The 20,000-nt window shown below is 48.5% G+C and overlaps 1 protein-coding gene across 1 annotated transcript in view; it reads left to right on the forward strand.

Annotated features, from left to right (window-relative positions):
- LOC124035816 (protein CBFA2T3-like) overlaps positions 1-20,000 on the forward strand; it is a 67,921-nt gene that overhangs the window by 852 nt on the left and 47,069 nt on the right. The window contains 1 exon segment of the mRNA XM_046349583.1: positions 1-386. This exon segment is cut by the window's left edge and continues 852 nt beyond it. Coding sequence (XP_046205539.1) covers positions 164-386 — 223 coding nt within the window. The 5' untranslated portion in view covers positions 1-163.

The raw sequence follows: 20,000 nt of genomic DNA on the forward strand, positions 1-20,000 counted from the left end.
GTCGGTAAGCACCCTAAGCACACAGGAGAAAGGACATCAACCCTCCGGTCTACACACAGAGAAAGTGACTTGTGTGGTTTAGTGTGTCCCCTGTCCTGTCGAGAGTTCTACAAACAGACAGAGGACAGGACAACGTTGTGGATTACTGCTGTGGGGAGGTGGGATGCAGAGTATGGCCGCCAAGGTCCACCTGGAGCTGCAGAGGAGGTCTGACCTACGGAGAGCCTCAACCTCAGCCTCCACCTCGGCCAATTTGACCGCTCCTCCCAGGGTTCCCACGGTGATGCTGACCAGTCACAGGGGGACGCTGTGCAGACGGAACCCTCACAGGCTGGAATCTGGCAACCCCAACCTGGCAACCAGGAGCCACGGCACAGCCAACCAAGGTAGGTAGTGATCCTTTTCTGTGTTATGAGAAGTACTACAGGCTGTGCCTCTGTTGGCAGCGCGCTACAGTGACGAGTGATTGTGGAGAAACTCCTGCTGTCACTTCTCCTCATTACATTGGAGTGATTGATGTGCAATCAGGTTGCGTTGAGTTAGCGCCACATGCTCCAGACAAGACATGGAAATTAGCTTCCTACTGTAGCTCCTGTAACTATGGTGAAACGTATAAAAATAAATTGTCATTTGATTTTCAAGGTCAAAGCAGACCCCAACTTGTTTTCATTACTGAAAGCATAGTTTGTTGTCAAAACCCTACACTGTAAAGACATTATAAGTCAGTGGCACGTGTCCAAGTGGACTGGGAGGGAAAGGGGTTCAGGCTGGTGAGGACCTGAGGATGGGGACTTCCCTCTGGGCTTCCCCTGGTAGTTGGAGGAGCACACTTCCCTTTATTGTGTTTCTGAGGGGCTAGGGGGAGGGTGGAAGGGTAGGGGGAGGGTGGAAGGTGGAGGGTTGAGCGAGGCTCATTCATTGTCAAGACCAGGTCAGGACCCCGAGAAACACTACTGACCCTATCAGGGCTGTTAGTTAGGTTACTGGGGTCCCCTCCCTTCCCCATCCCTCTCCTGTCTGTTAGCTTCTCGCCATCTGACCAGCACACTCAACAGCATCACTGGCTAAGGGAGAAATATGGTATAACACTAAGGAAATGGGAGTGTCCTTGTTATCTTAGTCTCATACTTTCTTCCTTTGTCAAATCCCCTCTTTCAACACTGAGAGGAGAGGATCGCTTGACTGTTTTCAAGCACACGCTGTCAACAATGTAAATGAAAATCAGGTAACTGATTCTTAAAGTGGTGTAAAAACTGGAGTAGTACCTTTAGGTAAAAACTTCACAAATCAGTGACACCAGTAGCAGAAACACATGAAAAGCATCAGACATTAAAGCTGTACTTTATAGACTCTAAATATTTAAAAGGGGTGCCGTCTTAGAGGAGGACTAATACCCAACATAGTGAATTACCTGCGGCAGCTCCCATTTCATGGCAGTAATGAGCTTTGTGGACATTTCAGTGATAAGCACTCTATAATTAGGCTTAGTCATAAGCGTCCCCTGTAATTCTCTGATAAAAACCCAGCAGAACTGAGGTAAACGCTGGCCCCATCCGTCAGGCTTGCCTCATGTTCCAGGGAGGAACCAATGTCCCTATAAACAACACTCTTTGTCTGATCAGGTAGTTTACCTATTGGGGGGGTACCGTTCAGGCATCATAATGATAATGGCCTTGTGATATTTTCTTCGTGTGTGTGTGTCTGTGTTAGTCTGTGTGTGTGTGTGTGTGTGTGTGTGTGTGTGTGTGTGTGTGTGTGTGTGTGTGTGTGTGTGTGTGTGTGTGTGTGTGTGTGTGTGTGTGTGTGTGTGTGTGTGTGTGTGTGTGTGTGTGTGTGTGTGTGTGTGTGTGTGTGTGTGTGTGTGTGTGTGTGAGGCGTTATGAGACGCGGCGCAGGCTTCCTGTGAGGGAGCAGATGTCGCAGGGCTCAGGCACAGCTGCGGCGGCTGATAACCGCAGTGGCAGGGATATGTCGGCACGCTGGCTCCTCTCCCTGTGTCTTATCACCGCGCACACAGCACACAGCACACAGCACACCACAATGAGGAACTGCCGCCCGCCAACACCAGCACACCCTCCCAGCCGGCCCTGAGAGAGGGGAGGGCAGGGGAAGAGAGGGGGGCGGGAGAGAGGGAGGATGGAAGGGTGGACGGAATCTAGACAGAGACTTTGAGGGAAAAGGTGGAATGAAATCACAACAAAGCTTTGGATTATTCCTATCATAGGTTTCATAAAGGCTCAGCTCTTCCTAATCCTCCATGGCTAGAGAAAGGCATATGCTTTATGTGCATGAGAGACATTTATGTATTTACAGTGCACACGCTTCAATGGCTACTCCTGTGTTGAGGACATCTGGCTCCAAGGTTGACATATATTCTCCTCTACCTCTCTGTCTTCATCAACAACCTTATCATCCTCCGTCACACAACTGGATTGTAGTACATGTTAGTTCTCTTAACAGAGAGGGGTATAAAACAAGGATGATGGGGGATGGGTCTGTGAGGGATATCATCATGAGAAAGAGAGAATTAGAGGGAGCGAGAGAATGTGAGAGAGAAAGGAGGGGGAGAGGGCGGATAGAGAGAGAGACAGGGGAAAGAGAGAGACAGGGGATAGAGAGAGACGGGGTAGAGAGAGACAGGGGTAGAGAGACAGGGGATAGAGAGAGACAGTGGTAGAGAGAGACAGGGGTAGAGAGAGACAGGGGATAGAGAGAGACAGGGGTTGAGAGAGACAGTGGATAGAGAGAGACAGGGATAGAGAGAGACAAGGGAAAGAGAGACGGTGGATAGAGACAGACAGGGATAGAAAGAGACAGGGGATAGAGAGACAGGGGATAGAGAGAGACAGGGGTTGAGAGAGACAGTGGATAGAGAGAGATAGGGGATAGAGAGAGACAGTGGATAGAGACAGACAGTGGTAGAGAGAGACAGGGGTAGAGAGAGACAGGGGTAGAGAGAGACAGGTGTAGTGAGAGACAGGGGTAGAGAGAGACAGGGGGTAGAGAGAGACAGGGGTAGAGAGAAACAGGGGTAGAGAGAGACAGTGGTAGAGAGAGACAATGGTAGAGAGAGACAGGGATAGAGAGAGACGGGGGTTGAGAGAGACAGGGATAGAGAGAGACAGGGGGTAGAGAGAGAGACAGTGGTAGAGAGAGACAAGGGATAGAGAGAGACAGGTGTAGAGAGAGACAAGGGATAGAGAGAGACAGGTGTAGAGAGAGACAGGGGATAGAGAGAGACAGGGTAGAGAGAGACAGGGGATAGAGAGAGACAGGGGATAGAGAGAGACCGAGATAGAGAGAGACAGGGGATAGAGAGAGACAGGGTAGAGAGAGACAGGGGATAGAGAGAGACAGGGGATAGAGAGAGACCGAGATAGAGAGAGACAGGGGATAGAGAGAGACAGGGATAGAGAGAGACAGGTGATAGAGAGAGAGAGGGGATAGGGAGAGACGGGGGATAGAGAGAGACAGGGATAGAGAGAGACAGGGGATAGAGAGAGACAGTGGTAGAGAGAGACAGGGGATAGAGAGAGACAGGGGATAGAGAGAGACAGGGGTAGAGAGAGACAGGGGATAGAGAAAGACAGGGGATAGCGAGAGACAGGGGATAGAGAGAGACAGGGGATAGAGAGAGACAGGGATAGAGAGAGACAGGGGATAGATAGAGACAGGGGATAGAGAGAGACAGGGATAGAGAGAGACAGGGGATAGAGAGAGACAGGGATAGAGAGACACAGGGAGGAGAGAGAGACAGGGGATAGAGAGAGACAGGGGATAGAGAGAGACAGGGGATAGAGAGAGACAGGGGTAGAGAGAGACAGGGGATAGAGAAAGACAGGGGATAGAGAAAGACAGGGGATAGCGAGAGACAGGGGTAGAGAGAGACAGGGGATAGAGAGAGACAGGGGATAGAGAAAGACAGGGGATAGCGAGAGACAGGGGATAGAGAGAGACAGGGGATAGAGAGAGACAGGGGATAGAGAGAGACAGGGGATAGAGAGAGACCGGGGATAGAGAGAGACAGGGGATAGAGAGAGACAGGGATAGAGAGAGACAGGGGATAGAGAGAGACAGGGGATAGAGAGAGACCAGGGGATAGATAGAGACAGGGGAGACAGGGGATAGAGAGAGACAGGGATAGAGAGAGACAGGATGAGAGAGACAGGGAGAGAAAGACAGGGATAGCAAGAGACAGGGGAGAGAGAGGGGATAGAGAGAGACAGGGATAGAGAGAGACAGGGGATAGAGAGAGACAGTGGTAGAGAGAGACAGACAGGGATAGAGAGAGACAGGGGATAGAGAGAGACAGGGGTAGAGAGAGACAGGGGGGATAGAGAAAGACAGGGGATAGCGAGAGACAGGGGATAGAGAGAGACAGGGGATAGAGAGAGACAGGGATAGAGAGAGACAGGGGATAGATAGAGACAGACAGGGATAGAGAGAGACAGGGATAGAGAGAGACAGGGGATAGAGACAGACAGGGATAGAGAGACACAGGGAGAGAGAGAGAGACAGGGGATAGAGAGAGACAGGGGATAGAGAGAGACAGGGGATAGAGAGAGACAGGGGTAGAGAGAGACAGGGGATAGAGAGAGACAGGGAAGAGACAGACAGGGATAGAGAGACAGACAGAGGAGACAGGGGATAGAGAGAGACAGGGGTAGAGAGAGACAGGGGATAGAGAGAGGGGACAGGGGATAGAGAAAGACAGGGGATAGACGAGAGACAGGGGATAGAGAGAGACAGGGGATAGAGAGAGACAGGGGATAGAGAGAGACAGGGGATAGAGAGAGACAGGGGATAGCGAGAGACAGGGGGGATAGGGATAGAGAGAGACAGGGATAGAGAGAGACAGGGGATAGAGAGAGACAGGGGATAGAGAGAGACAGGGATAGAGAGAGACAGGGGATAGAGAGAGACAGGGGATAGAGAGAGACAGGGGATAGAGAGACAGGGGATAGATAGAGACAGGGGAAGAGAGAAACGGGATAGAGAGAGACATGGGATAGAGAGAGACAGGGATAGAGAGAGACAGGGGATAGAGAGAGACAGGGATAGAAAGACAGGGGATAGAGAGACAAGAGACAGGGGTAGAGACAGGGATAGAGAGGACAGGGATAGAGAGAGACAGGGAGTAGAGAGAGACAGGGGGTAGAAAGAGACAGTGAGTAGAGAGAGACATGGATAGAAAGAGACAGGGAGTAGAGAGAGACGGATAGAAAGAGACAGGGAGTAGAGAGAGACAGAAAGAGACAGGGGAAAGAGACAGGACAGAGGGATAGAGAGAGACAGGGATAGAAAGAGACAGGAAGTAGAGAGAGACAGGGGGTAGAAAGAGACAGGGGATAGAGAGAGACAGGGGGAAGAGACAGACAGGGATAGAGAGAGACAGGGATAGAGAGAGACAGGGGATAGAGACAGACAGGGATAGAGAGAGACAGGGGTCGAGAGTGACAGTGATAGAGAGAGACAGGCGATAGAGACAGACAGGGATAAAGAGAGACAGGGGTAGCGAGAGACAGGGGATAGAGAGAGACAGGGCTAGAGAGAGACGGGGGATAGAGAGAGACAGGGGAAGAGAGAGACAGGGGATAGAGACAGACAGGGATAGAGAGAGACAGGGGTAGAGAGACAGGGGATAGAGAGACAGGGATAGAGAGAGACAGGGGTAGAGAGGACAGGGATAGAGACAGACAGGGATAGAGAGAGACAGGGGTAGAGAGAGACAGACAGGGGATAGAGAGAGACAGGGGTAGAGAGAGACAGGGGGGGACAGGGGAGAGAGACAGGGGAAGAGAGAGACAGGGGATAGAGAGAGACAGGGGTAGAGAGAGACAGGGGATAAAGAGAGACAGGGGATAGAGAGAGACAGGGGATAGAGAGAGACAGGGGTAGAGACAGACAGGGATAGAGAGAGACAGGGGTAGAGAGAGACAGGGGATAGAGAGAGACAGGGGATAGAGAGAGACAGGGGATAGAGAGAGACAGGGGATAGCGAGAGACAGGGGATAGAGAGAGAGGGGATAGAGAGAGACAGGGGATAGAGAGAGACAGGGGATAGAGAGAGACAGGGATAGAGAGAGACAGGGGATAGAGAGAGACAGGGGATAGAGAGAGAGAGGGGATAGAGAGAGAGGGGATAGAGAGAGACAGGGGATAGAGAGAGACAGGGGATAGAGAGAGACAGGGATAGAGAGAGACAGGGGATAGAGAGAGACAGGGGATAGAGAGAGACAGGGATAGAGAGAGACAGGGGATAGAGAGAGACAGGGATAGAGAGAGACAGGGAGTAGAGAGAGACATGGGATAGAGAGAGACAGGGATAGAGAGAGACAGGGGATAGAGAGAGACAGGGATAGAGAAAGACAGGGGATAGCAAGAGACATGGGTAGAGAGCGACAGGGGATAGAGAGAGACAGGGAGTAGAGAGAGACAGGGGGTAGAAAGAGACAGTGAGTAGAGAGAGACAGGGATAGAAAGAGACAGGGAGTAGAGAGAGACAGGGATAGAAAGAGACAGTGAGTAGAGAGAGACAGGGGGTAGAAAGAGACAGGGGATAGAGAAAGACAGGGGGAAGAGACAGACAGGGATAGAGAGAGACAGGGATAGAGAGAGACAGGGGATAGAGCTAGACAGGGATAGAGAGAGACAGGGGTCGAGAGTGACAGGGATAGAGAGAGACAGGCGATAGAGACAGACAGGGATAAAGAGAGACAGGGGTAACGAGAGACAGGGGATAGAGAGAGACAGGGCTAGAGAGAGACGGGGGATAGAGAGAGACAGGGGAAGAGAGAGACAGGGGATAGAGACAGACAGGGATAGAGAGAGACAGGCGATAGAGACAGACAGGGATAGAGAGAGACAGGGGTAGAGATAGACAGGGGATAGAGAGAGACAGGGGTAGAGAGAGACGGGGGATAGAGAGAGACAGGGGAAGAGAGAGACAGGGGTAGAGAGAGACAGGGGTAGAGAGAGACAGGGGTAAAGAGAGACAGGGGATAGAGAGAGACAGGGGATAGAGAGAGACAGGGGTAGAGACAGACAGGGATAGAGAGAGACAGGGGTAGAGAGAGACAGGGGATAGAGAGAGACAGGGGATAGAGAGAGACATGGGATAGAGAGAGAGAGGGGATAGAGAGAGACAGGGGATAGAGAGAGACAGGGGATAAAGAGAGACAGGGGATAGAGAGAGACAGGGGTAGAGACAGACAGGGGATAGAGAGAGACAGGGGTAGAGAGAGACAGGGGATAGAGAGAGACAGGGGATAGAGAGAGACAGGGGTAGAGAGAGACAGGGGATAGAGAGAGACAGGGGATAGAGAGAGAAAGGGGTAGAGAGAGACACGGGATAGGGAGAGACAGGGGTAGAGAGAGACAGGATAGAGAGAGACAGGGGAAGAGAGAGACAGGGGATAGAGAGAGACAGGGGTAGAGAGAGACAGGGGTAGAGAGAGACAGGGGAAGAGAGAGACAGGGGAAGAGAGAGACGGGATAGAGAGAAACAGGGGAAGAGAGAGACAGGGGATAGAGAGAGACAGGGGATAGAGAGAGACAGGGGATAGAGAGAGACAGGGAGTAGAGAGAGACAGGGGGTAGAAAGAGACAGTGAGTAGAGAGAGACAGGGATAGAAAGAGACAGGGAGTAGAGAGAGACAGGGATAGAAAGAGACAGTGAGTAGAGAGAGACAGGGGGTAGAAAGAGACAGGGGATAGAGAGAGACAGGGGGAAGAGACAGACAGGGATAGAGAGAGACAGGGATAGAGAGAGACAGGGGATAGAGCTAGACAGGGATAGAGAGAGACAGGGGTCGAGAGTGACAGGGATAGAGAGAGACAGGCGATAAAGACAGACAGGGATAAAGAGAGACAGGGGTAACGAGAGACAGGGGATAGAGAGAGACAGGGCTAGAGAGAGACGGGGGATAGAGAGAGACAGGGGAAGAGAGAGACAGGGGATAGAGACAGACAGGGATAGAGAGAGACAGGGGTAGAGAGCGACAGGGATAGAGAGAGACAGGCGATAGAGACAGACAGGGATAGAGAGAGACAGGGGTAGAGATAGACAGGGGATAGAGAGAGACAGGGGTAGAGAGAGACGGGGGATAGAGAGAGACAGGGGAAGAGAGAGACAGGGGTAGAGAGAGACAGGGGTAGAGAGAGACAGGGGTAAAGAGAGACAGGGGATAGAGAGAGACAGGGGATAGAGAGAGACAGGGGTAGAGACAGACAGGGATAGAGAGAGACAGGGGTAGAGAGAGACAGGGGATAGAGAGAGACAGGGGATAGAGAGAGGCATGGGATAGAGAGAGAGAGGGGATAGAGAGAGACAGGGGATAGAGAGAGACAGGGGATAAAGAGAGACAGGGGATAGAGAGAGACAGGGGTAGAGACAGACAGGGGTAGAGAGAGACAGGGGTAGAGAGAGACAGGGGATAGAGAGAGACAGGGGATAGAGAGAGACAGGGGTAGAGAGAGACAGGGGATAGAGAGAGACAGGGGATAGAGAGAGAAAGGGGGTAGAGAGAGACACGGGATAGGGAGAGACAGGGGTAGAGAGAGACAGGATAGAGAGAGACAGGGGAAGAGAGAGACAGGGGATAGAGAGAGACAGGGGTAGAGAGAGACAGGGGTAGAGAGAGACAGGGGAAGAGAGAGACAGGGGAAGAGAGAGACGGGATAGAGAGAAACAGGGGAAGAGAGAGACAGGGGATAGAGAGAGACAGGGGTAGAGAGAGACAGGGGTAGAGAGAGACAGGGGATAGAGAGAGACAGGGGAAGAGAGAGACAGGGGATAGAGAGAGACAGGGGATAGAGAGAGACAGGGGAAGAGAGAGACAGGGGATAGAGAGAGACAGGGGATAGAGAGAGACAGGGATAGAGAGAGACAGGGGTAGAGAGAGACAGGGGATAGAGACAGACAGGGATAGAGAGAGACAGGGGTAGAGAGTGACAGGGGATAGTGAGAGACAGGGGTAGAGAGAGACGGGATAGAGAGAAACAGGGGAAGAGAGAGACAGGGGATAGAGAGAGACAGGGGATAGAGAGAGACAGGGGATAGAGAGAGACAGGGGTAGAGAGAGACGGGATAGAGAGAGACAGGGGATAGAGAGAGACAGGGGTAGAGAGAGACAGGGGATAGAGAGAGACAGGGGATAGAGAGAGACAGGGGTAGAGAGAGACGGAATAGAGAGAGACAGGGGATAGAGAGAGACAGGGGATAGAGAGAGACAGGGGATAGAGAGAGACAGGGGAAGAGAGAGACAGGGGATAGAGAGAGACAGGATAGAGAGAGACAGGGGAAGAGAGAGACAGGGGATAGAGAGAGACAGGGGTAGAGAGAGACAGGGGTAGAGAGGGACAGGGGAAGAGAGAGACAGGGGATAGAGAGAGACAGGGATAGAGAGAGACAGGGGTAGAGAGAGACAGGGGATAGAGAGAGACAGGGGATAGAGAGAGCCAGGGGGTAGAGAGAGACAGGGGATAGAGAGAGACAGGGGTAGAGAGAGACGGGATAGAGAGAGACAGGGGAAGAGAGAGACAGGGGATAGAGAGAGACAGGGGAAGAGAGAGACAGGGGATAGAGAGAGACAGGGGATAGAGAGAGACAGGGGTAGAGAGAGACAGGGGTAGAGAGAGACAGGGGATAGAGAGAGACAGGGGTAGAGAGAGACATGGGATAGAGAGAGACAGGGGATAGAAAGAGACAGGGGTAGAGAGAGACAGGGGATAGAGAGAGACAGGGGTAGAGAGAGACGGGATAGAGAGAGACAGGGGATAGAGAGAGACAGGGGATAGAGAGAGACAGGGGATAGAGAGAGACAGCGGAAGAGAGAGACAGGGGATAGAGAGAGACAGGGGAAGAGAGAGACAGGGGATAGAGAGAGACAGGGGATAGAGAGAGACAGGGGGTAGAGAGAGACATGGGATAGAGAGAGACAGGGGTAGAGAGAGACGGGATAGAGAGAGACAGGGGAAGAGAGAGACGGGATAGAGAGAGACAGGGGTAGAGAGAGATGGGATAGAGAGAGACAGGGGAAGAGAGAGACAGGGGATAGAGAGAGACAGGGGTAGAGAGAGACAGGGAGCAGTTATCCTCTCTATTTCATCTGCACCAGCTTTGCGGTTTCTGTGAAGAACAGATGTTCGCTACTTGATACAGTGCACCATGCCCCTCTCCTTGCTATCTTCAGTCCCAGCACTACCAACTGTCTGCACACACACATTCTCCCTCTCTCTCTCTTGCATGCCAATGCGGACACAATTGCTTGCCTACATGTGGATGTATTCAGGTGAAAACTGGGTAAATGGAGAACTTTCTACTGCTGCCCAATTGACTTTCTCTCCTGCCCCTACATCCCGCTCTTTAGTAAACATTTCACTTTAATGAGGTGCTATTTCCTGATCCTTTAGCAGGGCTGGTCACCAGCCACCGCTGACCTCGGGGTCTCTTTCACAGACGGTGAGCTAAGCAGAGTACAGTGTGTGTGTGTGTGTGTGTGTGTGTGTGTGTGTGTGTGTGTGTGTGTGTGTGTGTGTGTGTGTGTGTGTGTGTGTGTGTGTGTGTGTGTGTGTGTGTGTGTGTGTGTGTGTGTGTGTGTGTGTGTGTGTGTGTGTGTGTGTGTGTGTGTGTGTGTGTCCTTTGGCCCTGTTACGAATTAAAAATCATGTAGGAGAATTACTGTTTAAAACGAAGAGAGCGTCATTTTGAGTTCAAATTCCCATCGTGCTTCAGAACGGCCACTTTACTGCACGGCCACTTTACTGCACGGCCACTTTACTGCACGGCCACTTTACTGCACGGCCACTTTACTGCACGGCCACTTTACTGCACGGCCACTTTACTGCACGGCCACAAATAGAATGTCAGAGGGTCTATGGATGCAATTTGTGAAACCAGCGTCAAACGTGTGCTTGACTAGACGGAGCAATGATCCCATGCTACATTATAGCAGAGGAGCTCTCTGTCTGTCTCTCTCTCATCCTGTGTTCTATATTCCTTGGCATCGTCTGGTGACTTTAAAGACGTTCACGACGCTGATATGAAAGCTGTCAGATAGCACACGGCTTCCACGGCCATACCACCTCAAAATAGCAAACTTCAACGTGAGTGTCAAAAACAACCAACGGGAATGTTTCTATAGCGAAAAGCTTTCGCTACACCCGCGGTAACATCTGCGCAATATGTGTATGTGGCCCATTCAAATTGAATCTGATTTGATTTCGCATTTACTTTGCCGCACCAGTGCGGTGGGTTGCATCAGAAAGTGTAGCAACGAACACACAGTATAATCCTGAGCACGATACGTTTTCCATTTAGAGGGAAAGAGACTATTTTGTGTTAACCGCTTCTCCCCCAAAATAATGTACTTTTACACTGCTGCCTTTAATGGCAACTCAACAGCAGCGTCCACTGAATGTGGATCCAAGCAGCAGAGCACAATGGAGCTGCGTTCCTTTCAGACGAGAGGCACAGCGGCCCTTATCTCTTTTCAACACGCCAGCCAGCCTGCGACTGGAGCGAGAGGAAAGGATTTACAATGTGTGAGTGGAGGAAATGCTCCAGTCCAGACCTCGGTGAGTTCTCTCCCCGTAGAGCCTCCGCTGTCCCGTGTGTCCCCGGTCTGTCACAGAGACCTTCATTACCATACCCACACAATGATCAGCCCCTCAATCTACCCCTGCGCATCTCAGACCAGTCCTCCACCACCATCAGATACAGGCAACGCAACGAGGTGGAGAGAACAAAAGAAAGACGGGGAAGAGAGAGAGAGAGAAAGAGAGAGGAGACAAAGCCGGGTCATTTGTGTTCATTAATGCCATCAAAGGGAAGTCAGGGTCTGAGGACGAGTGTCGGGAAAGGAGGGAGTTCAGTTCATTGAGGGAGATCAATTTAGTTCCCACCTTGTGTTTCTGTTGTGGGGAGGAGTTATCAGACGCGCCACATGGAGGGTCATCCCATCCAACACATCACCCGACAAAAGACAAAATTAAGAAAAGAATGAGGGGCTGTCATTTGGGGAGCTGACAAGCCGCCTGCCCGTATTCCCAGAGGAGAATAGCACGCCGTCAATCATAATGCTGTCATGGTGACAGGAATCCTTTTTGGTTTCACCCCATGCCCCACACACTGTCACTCACGGTCCCCCTTACCCACCCATCACCTCTCCAACATCCAGTATTATTTACTCTAATTAAACCAAAGGACCCAGGTAAACATAAAACATAAGGATATTCAAATCTAAAACATATCTTTACGTTCAGTTTTACACACACACACACACACACACACACACACACACACACACACACACACACACACACACACACACACACACACACACACACACACACACACACACACACACACACACACACACACACACACACACACACACACACACACACACACACACACAGTGTGTGTGGCCCTCAGATGGACCTGCAGGGCCAGGACATGCAAGGCTATAACTCCCCAGCAGGAGAGAGAGGGGCTTTTACCACTCCATCAAGTCCTGGGACGATCCACCATCCATCTCTCTGACAACCCAAATCCCAGGATGCCACATGGAAACCCTGATAGGATGGGTTACTTGCATTGGGGAGTGTGTGAGGGTGTGTACGCGTGTCTGGGTGTGTGTTTAATTCTCCCACCATTCTAAGCCCAATGCAGCACAGTAGCCAGTTATAGTGTTGGTGTCTGAATAATTAAAACAGCCACGGTAAGTATTGAGAAATTGTTTATCTTCGGAAATGCATGGATTGGTGTGTAAACAACACACAACTAGCTCTCTTTCTCGAGAAAACTCTGAGTGAGGCAGACAGAGCTGTAGAATATCGGATTCATCTTGAGGCTGCTCACTGGATGGATCAGTCTTTGATATGGTAGAGAGAGAATCGTGGCAGCTGTCATAAAGAGAAGAACAAATTGCAATGGCAGGTACAACACAATATACCTTTATCAGTTCTCCCCCCAACTGAGAGCAATAATTTTAGCCCACAACTCACACACTCCAGTTCCGTGTGCTTGGTTATAATGGCGGATAGAGATCCCTGTTCCTACTGGTTTGCTTATGGGTCTGTGGCCATTCACTAATCATGTCAATAATCATACAGATTATAAATGTGATGGATTACCTCCAACTGCATAACCTGTTTGACATCTGAGATGGTCAGTAATACACAGAAACAACTCATCCCCTTTAAACAGTTCCCCTTACCTGTATCTGAGAGAACACCTCACACCCCAGACACCTGACTGGTGAGACAGGACACACTGGATAGCAGCTGTCTCTGTGTACTCTTGACTGACTTTGTTAGTTCTATAGACACAGTAGAGGTGAGGAGGAGAGTGTTTGTTTTGTCTTCAGTAGGCTGCCCCTCTTCCTCCGTGTCGGCAACAAAGCGTAAAGGGCACACGGGTGTAGAATTCTCAGCGAGTGAAACCAGATGAACAGTGGTGCGCGACGGTTCAATGCATCAATAAATGAGCACCGTTTACTTTTAGAATTTTTCAAATTTCCGGCGTCTAATGCAAACAGGCACACACACACACGCACACACACACACACGCACACACACACACACGCACGCACGCACACGCACACACGCACACGCACGCACGCACACACACGCACACACACACACACACACACACACACACACACACACACACACACACACACACACACACACACGCACGCACGCACGCACGCATGCACACACACACACACACACGCAGCATTCACTCAAACACATACACACACTATGAGGATGTAGGATGGAATAACGGTAGAACAGTCGCAACCACTCACTATATTGTTTACAGACACCATTCAGCCAAAATCACCTTTTGTGATAGCTGATGCACACCGGTATTTTTTAAAACATATTATTTCATCTATATTGTTGCCTATCACTTGTTTTCTTTGGTGCAGATAAATAAATGCGCCTTGACCATGGGCGAAAGTGTCAGGTGAACAAGATTAGGCCTCCCTAGGCTAAAGCAGACATTGTGTATTTATTTTCTAACATTGTCTGTTGAGAAGTAAGAGGAAAATGTTCACTGATTGTCAAGTGTCTGAACGAGCAGTTAATTGGGTGGCCATTGGTAGAAATGATGAGATGATGCTGAGGGCATTGCACTGGGAGATTGCCTAGGCGACGAGTGAGGTGGTTTTCGAGCTGCTGTCTGCTGATGTGAGGAAACAGCGGCCCCCATGGGTAGACTTTGGGAAATGATTCTCTATGGGGAAAATGTCAGACAATACAGAATGCATAGAGAATGGTATTAATACTAGAGAATGGTATTATAGCTACTGTAGACGCCCGTATTTACACTTTATCAACCCCCTCTGACCATTTGATGTCGGCTATGTATCCTAAACTAAATTATGGAATTAGGCTAATTTAACACTAGGCTACAAATATTCGTTGTTTCTTTGCACATAAAATAGGCCTAAACCAGTGAAGAGAGTTAATAAATCCAATAGGGCTGAAGAAGTAAAAACCTCACGTGGGGAATACATTGTATTTCTAGAATTTACTGAGGAACATGATGTAAACTTCTGTACTTGTTTTAAGTATAAATCAATAGCCTAGATTTGTGCACAGTGTGTGTCTGTGTGTGTGCGTGAGGTCATAGTTTCATGAGTTTTATTATGCGAGAAAAAAAATTGACAATATGGAGATTAGACGCCTGCTGTCAATTGTCAATGCTATTGCAGAATCGAGCAGCAAGGAGGCTGTCAACTCGTAGATCTGATGAGGAGAGAGGAGGAGAGGGAGAGAGAGAGAGAGAGAGAGAGAGAGGGCGAGAGAGAGAGGTTAGGAGCTCCGTACGCATCCTGCTCCAGATGGCGATTTAAACGCAGACAGACGGCTACAGAGGGATAGAGAGAATCACAAGACTGCACACTAGACCCGCGAGCTCAAAAATCATCGAAAACTACACAAATGAACCAAAACACGAAATGAGCGACAACAAAGAGAAACATTTAAGCGCTCGAAATACGATGAATGTTTTTTATTGACTGGAGTTGACAGCATCTCAAGCCAATTGTTTCAGTGGAATGAGCGGTCCTCGATGCCTGAACAGTTGGATCGGTGGACAAATGACGGTCTGAGAAGCGCGGTGTCTGCTGAGCAAAACCGAGTGTTTTCACTCAGCCTCGACATTATCAAACAAAGGGAGACTCATTTTACGGATGTATAAAGACTTGATATTGTAAACTAATTTGCACGATTGTTTCAAAGTCGTCTACCGAGGAGTAGCATTTGGAACAAGAGGATCCATATGCCCAGATGAATTTCATATTTTTACATTGGATGTAAACCCACGGCGCGCATCGGACACGGATTTGTGAAGTAGCCTATTTTCTCTTGACAATTTTAAGATTACACAAAATATTGATATTTTGTATCGGTTTGCTGACGGTGAGCACAAATGTTAATACTTAGCTAAATCAACTATCTATGTGGTTTCTGTACTGTATTATCCTATCCTTGCTAACAGAACATGAGATCTAAAGAAACAGCTCACATTTAGATAACGGAGAGAAGTTGTGACCCCCCCCGCATCTAAATCCAGATAAACTCTTGTTTTTTACCATCAAAAACGGGACCGTAAACCAAAGACGTCTATGTACTAAAGGATCGCACAGCTCTGTCTAGCTTTGCGAAATAGTTTTCAATTTATATATAAGAAGTGAATTACCTCATCATTTATTGAACCCGAAAAGTCAACAACACCGCTTTGAATCCAAAGGAAACAAATATATTTTTTTGTTTGACTGTAAAAGTGTCGAATTTATCTTTTTTTTTCTCCTCTCTCTCTCTCAATACCTTTCATTATCAGAGAGAAGGAATAACACCTTAATGAATGGTGTTCAATATCTCCGAAGGCTTTATCCTTTCTTCCAAATAATGAGGATCGGGGCGTTATAATCGTCATTCTTTGGTCTGGATTATTTTCGCTGCAATTACCTCAGCCTGAACCCGACCTTCACAAAGTAAGTCCCACTATTAGGCTTCATGTTTATTGCAAATGATAAATTATAGCCTACTGATTGTGTGCTTGTTCGATGCGAGAGAGACGTTTGGACACGGTTGCTTCTGGCATAAAGCACATATTGCATTTTGATGTGTAGCCTATGTTGTACCCTAGAATTTGTACACCTATTTTATGAACTATACGCGAGGCTAGATGGTGAGGTTGGGTGATAATCACTATTTAGCTAAGTAGCATAGCATAGTAAAGACGTGATTTTACATGTCCCTGATGTTAATATAACTGCAGACATTATTATGCAGATGTTAAATTACAACCAATGCTCTTCCTATATTATGTCAAATAGCATGTCGAAAGTTGTATTTTCAAGGGCAATAAAATAATTCCCTTAATTCGATTAGAAATCATGTGTTATTATACCGTTTTTCTTGACTTGTTGTTGTTGTTGCCTAAAGCCTGTCAGCTATTTTTTACGGGAACTTTCATTCATGTTATTAAACTGTAAACATTAGTGTTCAGTATAGTTTCAGTGCTTCCCCATTGATGGCGTTGAATCAAATTGTTTCCCTATTGATGGTTTCATTTTGACACAGACACACTGCAGTCGCAGTGGATGATGGTTCTCTTATTTGGAGAAAAGGCTAAAACAATTGTGCTGATGTAGAATTTGTGGTGAAGAGGCAACAATGTATCAGCCAAATTGAAAGCATTGTAGCTTCGATAAGCCATATCAGACACTTGATAAAGACAACTTTTCATTGGCCTATAATATTAATGGTAGACTAGTATCAATAACTAGTAGGCCTTTTTTCATCGCAAACAACAGAGAAATTAATACATCTTTACGTCGACATAAATATGTATTTGACCACTTTTCCCAGCAATGTTTGTTCATAGCAATTGTGGGGCCATAAGGCGTCTGCCTTCCTCTGGATACAGGTGGTCTTAACATAAATGCGCTCTTCTAGGTATTAGTTGTCCCACACAAATGAAGCTAACGGCACGTGATGTGGTGTCTCTGCTGGTGGAGAGCTCCTTGTGTGATGGAACATGGAGGCGTAAATATACAGTTGTTCGGTCAAGGTTGTGGTTTCTAGGGGCTTTGTGCTCTCGCATCTGTCGTGTCTTCCTTCCTGTGGCGGTACCTGTACCTCACCACAACTCCCACATCAAAGTACCGACTGAAAGTAGTCCCACATCTAGAGGCCTTGGTTTTGTTTTGATATCTTGCGGCCGCCGTCCTTGAGTGATACGTGACTGAAGGAAGGAGGCAGGTTCAAAGTATTCAGACCAGGCTCTGCCCTGTTGTCACAAATCTGTTATATCTATTTACAAGATATCATCATGTGTTACAGAGGCATGGTAGATGATGTATTTCGCACACCAACTGAACGGGCTAAACTGTATCTAGAAGCCTAGGCTAACATGTGCACATAACCTGGAATAACCTGATCATCTCCCATGGTGTGAACTTCTGGAATAGGTGGCCTGGAATTGAAAGGCCTCTCTCACCTCTCTTTTCCCCTTTAGCGGTGTACAGGTGAAAGACAGCTGCCCGCCCGTGAACCCCCCTCCCATGCACTTACTCCGATCTCTCATCTCATGGGTGTGATGATCAGACTCCACAGTGGGTCAATTGCCAGATATTCAATTCACAAAACGCCGCCTCTCAGTTTCAAGGCCAGAAAATGCAATATGGAGCTGGTGTCTGTGCCAGCCTGGATAATGAGTGAGCAGAGCTGTATTGGGCGTCAGAGAGTAGAAGAAGAAGCACATCGATGAGACAGCCTATTGGCATCGCTGCCAGACAGACAAAGTAACAACATTGCTCTAGCCTAGTGAAAGACAGAAGGAATTGGGTTGGAAGCAATAGTATTTAATGAAACATCTCAAACTAAATAGGATTAGAAGACATTCTAAACTAGATACACACTCTGTATGCCGAACATTAGGAACACCTTCCTAATATTCGAGTTGCACCCCTCCCCTTTTTGCCCTCAGAACAGCCTCAATTCGTCGGGGCGTGGCCTCTACAAGGTGTCGAAAGCGTTCCACAGGGATACTGGCCCATGTTGACTGCAATGCTTCCCACAGTTGTGTCAAGTTGGCTGGATGTCCTTTGAGTGGTGGACCATTCTTGATAAACACGGGAAACTGTTGGGCGTGAAAACCCCAGCAGTGTTGCAGTTCTTGACACAAGCCGGTGTGGCTGGCACCTACTACCATACCCCGTTCAAAGGCTCTTAAATCATTCGTCTTGCCCATACACCCATTCAATTGAAACGTACACAATCCACGTCTCAATTTTCTCCTACCGTCCATCTACAGTGGTTGAAGTGGATTTAATGAATTACATCAAGAAGGGAGCATAGCTTTCACCTGGATTCACCTGGTCAGTCTATGCCATGGAAAGAGCAGGTGTTCCTAATGTTTTGTATACACCGTGTATAAAAGACAAATAAATGCAACTTAAAGAAAGATTACTCTGTGTGGATGACTCATCATGGCCAAGAAGTCACTCACTTGAGCCTCCACGAACTCAGATATCTGTCAGTGGATTCTTCTCTAAATGCATCTGTAAAAACTGAGGACATTTTCTCTGCAGGACATCACATGAATTGACTATTCAATTGGCCCTGGTGGTAAAGATCAGCTGATAATAGACAGACAATAGATGGAGAGATCCAAAGGTGAAACCACACTACAGCCGTTCAGCATTACCGCACATTAGCTCCAAACATCCCCACCGCCCGCCACTCTTCTCCAAAGGCAGATGTCCCCACTTCATCATTAAGTGCCTCTCTTAAAGAAAACCATTCATTACCCCACTGGAGTTTATTCCGTCTCTGCTACTACCACTCTTGTATGGATGTCTCCCTCCCGTTTAATGGGCAGACGGAAAAATACCACAGGAGAAAAAAAAAAGTTATTTTAAAAGAGATACGGTCTCTTGTGCCAAAGCCACATGCCAATAGAGAGATGTTATAGTGCAGTGATGGAGTCTCACCGGCCTCCTCTGTGGAAAGAAGCAGAGAGGCAGACCATGCAGTGTGTAGCTCACAGGCTGCTGCCTGACAAACACCAATCCTCATAGACACTAAGAGCTCCACTTTGAGGCGTCATAACTCAGCCCACAGTGGTAGCAGAAACATACTGAAGGTATGACCGGGGGGTTGTATACTATTATAAACTGGGTGGTTCGAGCCCTGAATGCCGATTGGCTGAAAGCCGTGGTATATCAGACAGTATATCACGGGTATGACAAAACATTTTGTTTTTACTGCTTTAATTACGTTGGTAACCAGTTTATAATAGGAGAGTGTCCTTATTGGTCACTCATGGCAGGGTAGGCCATGCTGTTGGTTGAAGGTGATAGTGTCTGTTGCCTGGTCCCCCTGCCGGTTGGTTCGCCAGGTGACAATGTCACAGCACAGTGACCTGCAGCCGGAGTGTGCTGGGCAGCGGGGTGGGGAGCGGGGTGGCGGGCTTGTGCATGTGAGAGGTAATTATTGTAATTTGAGTGCGGGCGGTGCAGGTGAAGTTGGCCGTCTTCTAATTAATGAGAGGAGCAGATGGCAGTGGGCGGGAGCACGCAGCCGGCCAGCCGGCAGAGTGTGTGTATGTGTGTGTGTGTGTTTGTGTGTGTGTGTTTGTGCAGAGGAGAGGAGAGGAGAGGAGAGAAGGTCAGCTGGTCAGCAGAACACACAGACACCTGGACACACAGGCCTAACGACAATTGCCGGAGCCATCATCCCTGGATATGGCATATACTGTACTGTGCACCATAGCAACACTCACTACCATGACAACAGGATGACGAGATTCTCATCTGTGTAAAAAAATAATGCATTTCATATGCATGTATGTAAATATAGTATAATGTAGCTCTGAGTAACCTATTATAGAGAGTAGAGACAATAGTGTATGCTAAAAGCAAGTAGGAGATTGGTGAGCATAAGTATATGGGAGGCATTGAGTATAGCAGTGTACT

The sequence above is a fragment of the Oncorhynchus gorbuscha genome, linkage group LG05, assembly GCF_021184085.1.
Source record: "Oncorhynchus gorbuscha isolate QuinsamMale2020 ecotype Even-year linkage group LG05, OgorEven_v1.0, whole genome shotgun sequence".
Classification (NCBI taxonomy): Eukaryota; Metazoa; Chordata; class Actinopteri; order Salmoniformes; family Salmonidae; genus Oncorhynchus; species Oncorhynchus gorbuscha.